At 37.7% G+C, this 13,327-nt stretch overlaps 1 protein-coding gene across 1 annotated transcript in view; it reads right to left on the bottom strand.

Moving 5' to 3' along the window:
* rock2a (rho-associated, coiled-coil containing protein kinase 2a) overlaps positions 1-12,854 on the bottom strand; it is a 34,686-nt gene extending 21,832 nt beyond the window's left edge. Inside the window, exon 1 of the mRNA XM_025054171.1 lies at positions 11,952-12,854. Coding sequence (XP_024909939.1) covers positions 11,952-12,050 — 99 coding nt within the window. The 5' untranslated portion in view covers positions 12,051-12,854. The remainder of the gene's footprint in view (positions 1-11,951) is intronic.
* Positions 12,855-13,327: the final 473 nt, after the last annotated feature.

The raw sequence follows: 13,327 nt of genomic DNA, 5'->3' as shown, positions 1-13,327 counted from the left end.
TAGAAGTTCACAAATAGCACAGCTAATGCCTCCATAGGGAAAACCAAGTGCTTGTCTTTTTGTCATATCTGACCAATTTATGCCCTTCGTCCAAATTCACTGCATATTTTTGGCATCCGTATTCAACACACAGTCTAGTGAGCAGTCTGGGGCCAGCAAAACTACAGCAGAGTATATCCTAATGGTTATGATGGGCAACTCCAAAGGTGTGATGAAGAAAACAAAGAATAGAGGGAGTAAAGTGATCATAACCAAGTCATAGACAATGTACTTTCAGTACTTTATATAAAATATATGAATGAAAACTCACACAATGGGAAGAATTAGAATTTGTTTCTACTGAACATTTAACTGAAAAGTTATTGTACTGTACTATGTATTTGACCCTGAAAAAAAATTGAATTTTGAGTGCCCAAGCATGAGTTGATTAATAATGGGAGAATGCAAAGATAAATAAGTAAATATAATTAAATGAATGATGAAGCAATTGTGCACACACACACACACACACACAGAAGAGGTAGGCAGTTTACACAATGGCTCACCGACATTTAAAGGTAAAGACAAATGTAAAAAATTTTTAAAGACGCAATACTGTTCGCCTTTGAACTGCAGTACATAAAACAATGGTGAAAAACTGCTCCTTTGTGCAGGATTTTCAGATTGACATATTTCATGCCAATAACAACAAAACCCCAGTTGGTGCATCACTACAGTTATCTGCATGGATGTAATGTAACTCAGGCTACATCCCTGTCACATGTATGTAAGCATGATAATTCTATTAGAAACAAACTGCATTGTTGTGTCCAAGCTGTGGCCACTCTGCCTTTGTGTCTAGACATGAAGATCCACAAGATTAGGGAATCTCTGGGTGTATCCTTATCCTTTCACATGAGAACATGTCCACTTGACCTATATTTGTTTATTGAGCAAAAACATTACCAGTACTACTGAGGCCGCAGGCTGCCATTACTGATGTGATAGTGTCCCTGATCACAGCATGCCACACAGTTAAGTTTAGTATTTGGGCTTAGGTATCGGATCAAACAGGCAATGTTTTTATGACCATTATTAGACCGATACCAATCTTGAGTATCCCCCATAGATAATGTACACAGTTTAAAGATTTTTTTATATAAAGTTAAAATGTGTCTTGATATTGATAAAGTTTTTTCAATTGTCTCTTTTTTGTTGCACATCAGACAATTAAAAGGTAATGAGGATTATTGACAAATAATACACCTGTGAATGTTTACTTTGTTTTCAGGTACATCTAAAAGGTCCAATGGAACAATTTGATTGTTGACCTCTTTGACATTTCAACCTATCTGATCCACCCTAATACAGCAACCTCAACATTTCTTGATGTTGAACCTTCCATTTTTTGTTTTTAAACACATATTTACATCTGGAGTGTTTTTTATGTAATTTCTTTTATGCAACAGTGGGTTTGGGTTGTGTCATGTTAATGTTACAACACCAGTGCATCCTGTTTCAGACATTTCTTTTCTCTATTCTCTATTTATTTTCTGCATTTAACCCTTTAATCCCTGAAACACTCGGTGAACAACAAGATACACAGGAGCAATGCACCTTACCACCGCACAGAGCCAGGATTCAAACAGTGAATACTACATAAATACAAGCCTGTTCCTTAAGAAAGGAACTCAACTTCAGTCATTTATTTAAAAAAAAGTTGTGATCTATAGAATAGAATGGAATAGTTATTTATTGCCACTATTAAAGGCATATTGATAAACAGTCTTAGTGTCTCTTTGGTCACAGTATTAGTTAGAATAAAACAGAACAGGCTTCTATAAAAGTACTCTTGTACACATTATAAAAGAAATACTTATCAAACTTCAATATAAGTATGCAAAACAAGCCGCAAGTTGTATTACATGCAATGTCCACAGTTATTATGAAAAATTGCAAAGCTGTTGTTGAATTAAAAAAACAAACAAACAAACAAACAACAAACCCAAGAACTTAAATCAAGGACTTGAATGATGTGTTAATAAACAGTAATGTACTGTCATAACTGAAAAATTATTTTGGAGTTATAACTAATTATAACTGAAGTTATAATCTATAACAAGCTCACTGTCCGCACTGCTTCAATTCTCTCAAATGGTAAATGTTATGCTATCCAGTAGACAAGGCTTGTGCTCACACTCACTATTTCCTTGTCCATGTCAATTTCTGATTCTCACTTGTTTGTTTTGGTTGAATGTCATGACCCCCGTATTGCCACATATTCATACCATAATGTCAAATTATTTGGTGTTTGCTAAGCACTGTGGTTCAACTTTTGTCTTTTTGAATTTCATAAATTATTGACTTGACAAAAATGTAATAATTTTGTGGTTTGTTTTCTTTGCTATGACAAAGAAACAAAAAAATGATTATTTAAAGATTTAAGATGCACATATGGACCCAATTTTTATAATAATGAAAGACAAAGGACCGGTCGATTTTTTTTATCATTTGACTTATTCACAACTATTTAAACACCCACAATCAAGCACAGAGGCAATGCAAACCATCTGTTAAAGTATATATGACTCAGCAAACAAGTTATTTATTCTTGTTACTTCTATTGCTACGGTGTAAGTTAGAGAAGGACCATTGACTGAAGTTGGCATGTGTCAGTTACAGAGGACTCCATACTGGATATTCTACTCACTGCTTGACTCACATTGTCAAAAGAAAGGAACTGAACACTTGTCTCCTCCATTTAAAACTTCTTAAGATATGGATATTTAACAACTGCTTATGTCGAGGTACAACAACCTAGTGATGTTCTCCAACAAAGAGAGCAACTGCTGGCCAGTTCATCACCATTGCTGTCATGCACTGTCTGTAAAATGTGGTGTGTATCACACACCACAGTTCTTGTACTTACAGTTGACTAATTGTTAAAATAATAACATTAAGGGCGCACTCACACTAGGGCTTATGTCATCGTGTGATGAAGTGCCAAATTACCTCCTGCACAGGCGCCCTTTGGCCCGCACTCACATTACCCCAAAGGCAAGCGAGCTACAGCCCGGTTACCTCCGAAACATATGTCAATAAATGTTGTTTATTAGAGGTTAACGCGGCACATTTACATTCACGCTGGCCTAAGAATCCACACTTCAGGGAGCAATTGGTTTGGGCGCGGTACAACAGCTGTAATGTGAGTGCACAGTGCCTAAGGAGAATGCTGTATTCTTTTTTTCAGCGCTCAGAAAACTAATTTTAAAGCGTTGTTTAAAATAACACTCAGAGGTCTCCTGCTTTCAAAATGACTACAAATACTGTTGAAAATGTAACAGTTTTACTTAAGACATGTCATTGTAGAACAAGGTCTTACCTTAAAACTAAATGAAAGAGGTGAATCTTTAAAAAAAACTTCTAATACAGTTAGTTAATATCAGTGAGTGCATGTAAATGATTAATTAAAATGTAACCCTCAAACATTTTTTGTAAAATTCCTGTGGGTCATCAGTTGCTAAAATAACCCAACGGTCTTAAAACATCCCTTTCTTTAATGACATGAATGGGCCAGACTATAAATCTAAGTTTCAAGTCTGATGCTGATTTGCATTACAGGAAGACGGTGGATCTTCCTTACTGGAGAGAAGCAAAAAAAAAAAAAATCTCAGGAGAGGTGTGGAGCAGTAGGCCTGCTTTGTTTTGCTGAAAAAAAAAGCTGGCCATGGCTACCTTCCCTAGTGCCTTATAAGGCAGTGTTTCTGTCCAGCTAGCACGCTGAATCCAGGACTGCTGTTGCCTGCATGAGAGCAACCCAACAGCACTCAGGAGGAAAGGCAGGCTCTCAGGACATTCTGGGTAAAGACAAATCTAAAAAAAGAGACAGGTTCTGTCAAGTTCTCTCCTCCATCCACAATACTGAAAGATCAATGAGTGGGAGGTGCTAAAAGAACAAGGTACAGAGAATGAGAAGGAACAAATAATAAGTAGATGAAGGATTCACATGGGAGTTACAGTAGTGTGGGTGTTGAATCTCATCTTCAACATTTAACACATTCTTGACCCGAACTGCAACCAGCATTTATTAATTATGAATATCCAGAGCCAAAGGAGAGGGCTATTTCCACAGGACGTGAACAATTAAAATTAAAACATGCCAGGCTTTAAGGGCAGGGAACAGCAACTCAATGGAAAGCTAAGCCTTAGACTTAAAAGTGAACAAAAATGTGGTACAATAATGCCACAGATAATAGTACCAGGGAACAAGGTACCTATTACTGAGTCCTTACCTTACCTAAGGCCAAGTAGAAGTAATAGCAGTAGTAGATAATTGCTTTTTATGTACTTTTCATAAGTAAGGGAGTTTTTCAGCAGCAACAAACCAATAGACACGTCTCTGTTGTCTGTGTTTATCCTTTTGCCAATACATGACGTCTTTATATCATAATGTTGTTTATTGTGTAATGATACAATCAGCGGTTTGACTTGGAGCCCTCAAGAGGTTACAAGTCAAACAACTGGTGGAGAGATCTGCAAGCAGACATGAAGAAGACACCACACGTCTGGTCACAGACAGAAAAGAAAGACAGTTATCTGAGCACCTGTCGACAGCCTGAACCTGAGGTGTAGTGTAAGACATACAGTAAGTAATTAAGTGCTTATCAGAACCATACCTTGATAGCAAAATGTTTTTTATATGAAGTGATCAAAGCCTACAAACTGTGGATTTTGGTTATTAACTGGAGTATATATATTCTTTTATACTATATTATCGGTTTTGTTTTTGTTGTTTGAAGAGGTCAAAGCTTTCAACGATGATACGGTTTTGGCATAGTTGTTAGGAGCCCATACCATTTCATATCATTTTATCATAACGATGTCCCCTAGAGAATTAAATTGTGGCTATAGTAGCATTTATTGTAGATTTAGTAGTACATCCAGTCCTCTAAATGCACAGACAACATTTCTGACAAAATATTATCATTAGAGGGATTGTTAAAATTAGAATGCTATTTAGAAAACCAATGAATAGGACCTGAAGCTTCACTATTTGCTATCATGGAATAAATTAAAATCTGTCCTGTTTTTATATTACAGCAAAGATGTCTAATTGTCCACACTTCAGTACAATCGTATCTTGTGTCATATGGGCGTTTTAATAAGAATTTGGGTGTGTACCAGGTAAGACATGTCTGACTGTGAAGAATGAGTGATTAAAACCCTGGAGAACCTGAAAGACTTGGTAACAATTGTAAAGCAGTAAGATTTGTCTGTACTGGCCAGGACGAACACACAGCCAGGACTACTGATGACGACACGATGCCACTTGGTATAATAAAAGAAATGCCTGACTTAACTGCAACAAGTAAAAGTGTAATTTATACAATTCATACATTTAAATTAGCAATATATGCTAGCGTTTTAACAGCACGAGTATTCATGCTGAACTGTCCAGTAAAGAATATCCAGTACAAATACTGTACACACATAGAGAACAAACTTCCCCTTGGATACAGCTGAGATGAGCCTTTATCACTTCTCGCACGTGTAACTCAATTACTTTCAGCAAATGTAAATTAATTAGCAAACCTAATAAACCACCTAAAACATCAATTAAATATGGATATGATTTTTCATTTTGTCATTTGTTAATAATTAAAACAAACTGATGACTTAATGCATTTTTCTGTGATTTCAGCATCATTGTACGTACCAAACCTCTAACTTATAACACTAACTTTGTTCATTTCAATTGCCAAAATTGTCAAAAATGAAGGCAAAAATGATATAAATTATCAACCAAAATTACTGTGAATCTACTGCAGTGACAGGAAATAATTGCAAAAAACAAAAAGATGTAACACTACCTACATGATGATCAGCACATTCGATGAAATGGGGCACAGGAATGGAAAAAGAAAAGTCCTTTTAAAATGTAAATGTTTTTACACCAAAAAGCAAACTTACACATGGTGAATGAAAACTTTTATATAAAGAAATCTGTAGGAAGATATAAATGGAGAGCATAACCAGGAATAAAAAAAAACATCCATAAGTGTTCAAATAATTCCTCAAAGCAACGTCAGCAGGTGATTCCTTTATCGCCCCCGGCCCCTCATCTCTGCTGCACCTGCCTGTCTTTTTCTGTCACCTGTCTCATGAGTTAAAATATATTAATGTGAGTGTGTTGAAGTGTTGGGAGTATGACTTTAAAAAATATTTTGCCCTTCGTTTTAGCAAAGAGGAAACAACACAGATACTTGGAAAATAAAGCAATGACAGGAGTCACTCTTAAAAGTGCAACCATATGCAGATAATGTGGACTCAATCGACTAAAACTGGAACCACGTTTCTCTGCTGAAGTTGTTGGGTTGTTTTTTTTTTTTAAAGCATAACGCTGCTGTTATTTAAACATAGGGATGGGTACAAATATAAATTAATCAATGCAATTATTTCCCCCAATTCAATATTTATTCAGCAATCTTCTACAATTCAAGTGTACTACACCAATGAAGAACTAAAAACAAAACATCTGGAGTCCTGTGAATTCTGACCGATGCCCCCCAGCAAATTAGACAGTTTTCACCACAGCACCTGTGGCCAGTAGGCGCACCGTCAGGTTTTTTTTTTTACTTTTATACACTGTATTCAGTACTGGTGTTACTTTTGCTCAAAGAAACAATGAGTTATACGATGGCTGTTCACGTGGGCATGAAACTAATTAAATACTTATCATTAAATGATCTGCCACTGTAATTAATTATTTGTGTATTTCGACTTGATACATAATCGGTATCGAAGCATTTAAATCAATATCTAATTGAATCGATAGGGAATTGATGGTGACCTAGGCACTCAAAATCAAATCAAATCCAGCCCTAACCCCAGCTGTCCATAACTGTTTTGAAAACGTGACCCTGTCACAGTTCATTCATTTTGTTGGCCACAGACAATACTTTGAAACAGAAAACTCTGGGCATTGCCAACATTGCTACTACCAAAACGAAACCAACTTCAGCAGAGATAGCCGATGAGTTAAGCAATCAATCAGTGTTACCAATGACCCCCACTACTGATCAATGGGATCACCTAAACCTACAAACCCTGCCTACTCTTTCTTTAACCCACTGCTAAATTATAAAGATTTTGACCTTGTGATATTAAAATGAGATCTATCCTTCAGCTACGGTCATGACTTTAGGTAATAACTTGGCGAAATAAAAATTGCTCAGCCATGAAAATGGGGTGACAACCTTCAGCAGAGGGCTCAAAATAAGGTTGCTGCTTAATGAGAAGCCTTTTGAGGTTAGACAAAATATACGGCTAGGACAAAGAAAGAGGGGCTGTGAGATGCACAGGGCGAATGATTCACATCCTTCCATGGCTCAGAAACGCCCTCATAATCTTGAAGAGTAGTTGGTGGAAGAAGCTGGTACTGACGATCTACTCTGCTAAAAAAATCTGTGCAACAACCTTAATAAAAAAAATACATATCTCAAAAGAAGCTGAACACTAACTAATAATAATTTCATGCAGGTGTCATCAGGTGGTGCTGATCTGACTTTATTCAGGTTCACTGTGTATTTGATTTTAAATTCAGAGCACCACACATGACAAAAGTCATGCGAGTAAGTGAAACAAGTGTTTTCCAAAGATTTCTACAGCATTTCACAAAATTAATAGTATATACGTGCGAGGGCTGTCAATTACTACAACTCTTTCAACCAATTAATGCCAGTGCTGTAGATTAATCATGATTATGTAATCATAAAGTGGAAGCTTCTGCTGGATAAAACAGTATTTAAGGTGCCACAGTGGCAACAATAAGTCAATTAAATCATGATAAACAAAATGTTAAATCATGAACAAAAAACCTCTCTGTGATACAGACAATATTCCATTTTATCCAAGTTAGTGCAGCTGGTACATATTGCATCCTTATTTCCATGAAATATGGTAATCAATAATGGCCTGTCACAAATATCATCGCCTATCACCAAAACAGGGAAACCTTTACATTGTAACTAACATCTCTTGCCTCTCTCTCTCTCTTGCTCTCTCTCTGAACATACAAAGAGTTGCTGCTAACTCATCTGCCTCTAGTCCAGCTTTATACACCACTGAAAACTGAAAAGTGTTATTTGGGATCAACTGAATGATCAGACCATTTCCATCAACTGATTTCAATTACCAAAAATATAATTGATGGTTTCACAAACATAGTTGTTCCACTTGTGGAGAACACGGAATTCAGATACGATGGGGAATATCACGGTGAGTGGACAAAGAAATGCAGAGCCAAGAACTGCCCAAAGTAGGTTTTGGAATACATAGGAAAAACCCTTAGCTATTTCAAATTTGTATTCCTCTTCAGTTCCGTGCATGAACCTATGTGTCTGTACCCTTTCTCCAGCTTAATTAATAGGCTTTGGATTGGAGCTACAGCTAAAATACCTGCAGTTTGTTCAACATGACAGGAAGGGCCAGGCTGCAGGCTGAGCCAAAGAGCCACTGCCAGGGAGAGAAAGATAAGGCTGAAAAGTGAAAGGGGAAAGTGCAGTCATTCACTAGGACTCTGATCCCGACATAAAGCTGCCAAGTATTTACTCAGTGAGGTCATTTCCTTTAAGAGGGCAGAAGAGCAGCTTATTTGACTTTCGATGAAGAGGTCAGATCCAATCAAACACTGATCATTTCATCTTAGTGGTTTACAGTCCTTAACTACTGTGTTCATTTAAATATCAATTGGTGGATGTGTACAAATCACATTTTTTGCAGGAAAAAAATGTTACACAATTTGAAATATTATAGAGAACAACAAGGATTGCTTGGTGTGATGCTGCAGCCACCTACTACTTTTTCTACTTCATAATCACTACACTGTTCTTTTTATTTGATAAAACTTTCTCCTAAAGGGGACTTGTTAGGCTTCTTTAAATCTCTTCTTTGAGGGTAAGACCTGAGGAGGCCTTCCAATGATGATGTAGAACAGAGAGCTGCTGGTAAAACACTTGGTTGTGCATGTTGCAGAACCAGCGTATGGTGAATTCAGCAGGTATGGTAATCTGACACGCACTGATATTAGACAACAAATTGCAATTAAACAATATATGTTTGAGGCAGAGTCCTACCCATAACAAGAAGAAGCTCCACAAGAAAGTAGTTAAGTTTACTACTTTCACATTACTTATGTGATAATACTGTAATATTCTGTTCTAATGTTACTGGTTGGCACAACAAGAGTTCTATGGTTATGATGTCATATTCTAGCCAGCATTTACTGGCTGATGCACCTTCAGTTAAGGTTTACTGTATGCACAATGTAGGTCAGGATACGCAAAGTTGTAGGGACCCAATAGCTGTCACACCCATGTTGTTACAGGTAACAATGCTCTCGTGATGTCATTTACGTATTTAGACACTAAAGCTCTGGTTTATTGAACAATGACAAAACCTAGGTTCGTGTTAAAAGTAGTTGATTTGCAAGAATGTGCATGGTTTTGAACTGTTCGCTGTTACTACTTACAAGTGTAACCCCAATATTCAAACTGACCACCAGCAATTTTCTACTAGCAACCGTGGTTTTTAATGAGCCACAAAGTAGTTGTCATCCAAGTATGAAGAGCCGAACATCCAACGGAGAACTTTTGAGACACATTTCCAAATTCAGGCAGAATATTGAAAAAACATCTACTCAGTTGCCAGAATCTTGCATTTAAATTAATAAAGTAGGCCGATCCCCCAGGGATGCAAGTGTGTGTTAAAACATTGACAAAGTCAATATTCCATAACATGTCCCCACTGAGGAGCTGTTTCATTTAAAAGTCAACACAAAAGTCAACAATGCAAATTATATTTTTTGTGTTTGTTGCTATGCCACAATAGCAGAGGACATGATTCATTGTTTACCAAATATGAGGGTGGTGACGTTATTAAGGCACTTCAACTATGCATGTTTTCACTCTACCTGCAAAAAAAAAAGCACATTTCTGAGCCCTTACTGTGCAGCTGTATGTTTGAATCACACAGAGAGAAGCAAATCTTCTTGTACCAGTGACAGCACATAAGTTGCTAAAAATGGAAAACTGCAGGCTGCTCTCTCCTACGCATGCTTCCCACTCAACTTTTGTCTCAAACACTCATCACCTCTCTCCTTCTCTGGCTTCCATGAGGGAAGTAAACACCACCAGTCTTTGCACAAATATATCCTGCAGAAGGTTTCAAAGAAAAGGTGAACTGGACAGGGAAAGCCTTAAGCAGCATAAAGAGAGAGCCGGAAAGAAGATGGACGGGGGCCTCAAGCAAAATGGGGCCCATTAAAAGGGGTGAGGTGATGCTTTTGGGGATAGAACTGACAGCATGTTTGCCCTTTGTCACATCCAGTTAGGGGGCCCAGAAATTAAACGTCCACCACTCAACCAGACATAACTCCACTACGATATTAAACAGGCTGTAAACTGTTTGTAGGAGGTTGTCCAAAACAATGTAGGATTCTTTTGAGTACCTTGTTTACATTTGGGTTATTACGAAATCTCAGAAACATTTGTCCAACTACTCAGCCCAAGTACGTTTCAGTGACCACAACACAAGCAGTTCGGGACCAGACATTTAAGGATTGTTCTTGTTATCTGTACCTAACATCTGCAAACAAGAGTTAAAAGTGTGGTAGAACACATCATTCTTAACAGTTTTGTTAACATGTCTTAATGATTGTCCATGTCCTCCATCATTCATACACTACCAAGGATTTCAAGTGAAAAACACCAAACATTAAACAACAAAAAACAAAACAAAAACAAACAAAAAAAAACAAGAAAAATAGAGTGCATTTATCTCATGTGGAATTCCATCTTAGTGATGCAATGACAATTAGCTAACATACAGTGATGCCCGTTGTCAATACAGTTCCCTATTAATAGATGTGTGATTAATTAACAGTACATTTCAGTTTAGTGTAAATATATACATACGACATTTACTGAACTTTTTCAGAACTTCTTTAAGGAGAACTTTTGAACATTCACTCTCATGCTCACGGATTAGCCGTGCAGATAATACAAGTTTCAAAACACAGGTGTTGAGGTGTGTAGCAGTGTACAATAATGACACTATGAAAAACAGAGACACTGAAGATAAATATACACTTTGTGCCTATAACAAAAATATATATATATTTGTAAGGAAAGGTGATGCAATATAAGAAAAACAAACAATGTGTTCTCTGATGACTACATGGTACCAACAACTTTGGATGTGGCTACAAGTAGGACTAATGAATAAAGCTACATGTACGGACTTAAAATTTAAAATTAATATCTATTAAACGCAGCATCTAAAGATAAACAAAACAAAGTCATTCATACCAACTGTAGAGGTGCCTGGGTGGTTGGTTCAAATACTGTGTCAATGAAAACAGCTTTATCATCTAATGTATCACCTTGATCACTAATGTGTTTGAGCCATGATGTAAAACACGTTAACAAAACTTCATAAAGTCCAGTCAAAAGCAATCAATCCACGAGGAGAGCCATCACCTGTTCCGTTGTTCAGGTCGATGTGTGTAATGCTAGTTACTATACTATTTGTCGTTGGAGACACTGAATGGGACTAGCTAATCCTAATGTGTGCACACGCTTCACTGAACACAGTTTCAGGCCTGTCCAGTCTGTCTACCATCAGTATCTGTCTTACTGCTACTTCAAAAACAAAACAAAAACAAAAAGACACCAACCGCAGTCACACATAACACTTAAAACAGGTACGACTGATATTTATAATAACATGTAACATGCCCCCCCTGAAATACAGCACAACAGCACAAAACAGGTCTCTAGTCGGATGCAAGAAGAAAAAGACATAAATCCCTGTGGTGTAACGTTACTGAGGTGCGTGCATGTGTGTCTAGCGTTTCAGTTAACACACAACATGGCATCATTCATTATTTATGAGGTGGTTGTCAGGAGACTTACCAGCAAACTTTCCAGGTTAACGGAGGACCTGGGATTTCTGATCGTTTCCTCCAGCTTTTTCAGCCGGGCTTCCATCCTCCTCTCTGCGCCCAGCGACATGCTTGCGGCGACGGAGATCGGTGTGCTTATGAAGAAAGATTTGAGATACACACGTTTACACCAACTTTGAGTTTACATGTGAACGCTCTTTGTTCGTGGTCGATGGCCGTGGGCCTAGCGGAACAGCCGTGGGATCACAGCCCACCCAACTTGCCTCCGACAAGAGTGCACAATGAAAATATTCCCAAAGCGAACGGAATTCCAGGAAAAAAAAACTTTTCCCAAAGAACCTAGCTTCGCTGAATTGGCGGACTTGAGTTTTTCCAACCGCCGTTACACTTTCATTTCATCACCATGTAAACGGAGGACGTCCTTTTCCAACTATGCGACAAAGTTTGAATTTAGAAACATCGGCAGCGGCAGCAACAGGCAACAGCAGCAGGGCGTTTTCTTGGATCTTTCCCTCTGGGCTTTTGGCCGCTCGGGAAAGCTCAGCACTCTTCTTATCTGAAAAAAGTCCGTTTCCTTTCAGCCCATTTAGTGATGTTAGAAGGCCGTCAGTGCCTTAGTTTGTGCCCAGTGCTGCCAGAAGTCTCGAACGGCGCAACGTCTCTTCTCCCGCGCTCAATTTTTAATAAGCACGCGTTCCCTTCTTTGACTTCGTCTCGCATTTTCGCATCGCTGTCTTTAAATGTACTTTTGTTGACGATGACACGCGCCAAACATGCACAAGTAGAGTCGCAGAGAAAAGCTTTTACAGCAGCCGAATTCCTGTCTGCACACTTGAAGGCTACACATCCGCACAAACACTGAAGTCTGAAGTCCTTTCCCTCCCCCTGTCATCCACGTACTGAACTCACTTTCCCATAAGCCACCTTTGCCGTCCCTAACCTCCGCGGAATCGCCATGTGCCCGCCTAATATTTTAAATCAGTGAACCAGTAAATCATATATTTATAAAAACGTATGTCGTAAACACGTAGTGTAACTATTACAGATATCCCTGGTCTTTTATAAAAGCTATAGCAGGAACAGCAGTGAAAATTGAATGTTTTTACAAACTGCCAGAGGTCTAGAACGATTTTTCGGCCAAAGAGCCCCACATTTATTGACGGTAGAGTCCTTACTAAATAAAATGTATACAGTTTTTAAAAAGTATTATTATTATTATTATAACTGCAATCCTGTACCATTTCTATTGTTCAAGCATACTTTCTGGGTAAATTAACCTGTTTAAAAATATACTACAAATATTATTTTTCATGTTTCCTGTATACCCTTGTATTATTTCTGTCACTCAAATGTTATATAATATCATACATATTTAACTGTGAAAAA

This window comes from Cynoglossus semilaevis, chromosome 1, assembly GCF_000523025.1.
Source record: "Cynoglossus semilaevis isolate Cse_v1.0 chromosome 1, Cse_v1.0, whole genome shotgun sequence".
NCBI classification, from domain to species: domain Eukaryota; kingdom Metazoa; phylum Chordata; class Actinopteri; order Pleuronectiformes; family Cynoglossidae; genus Cynoglossus; species Cynoglossus semilaevis.
This window is presented reverse-complemented; position numbering and strand designations above follow the sequence as displayed.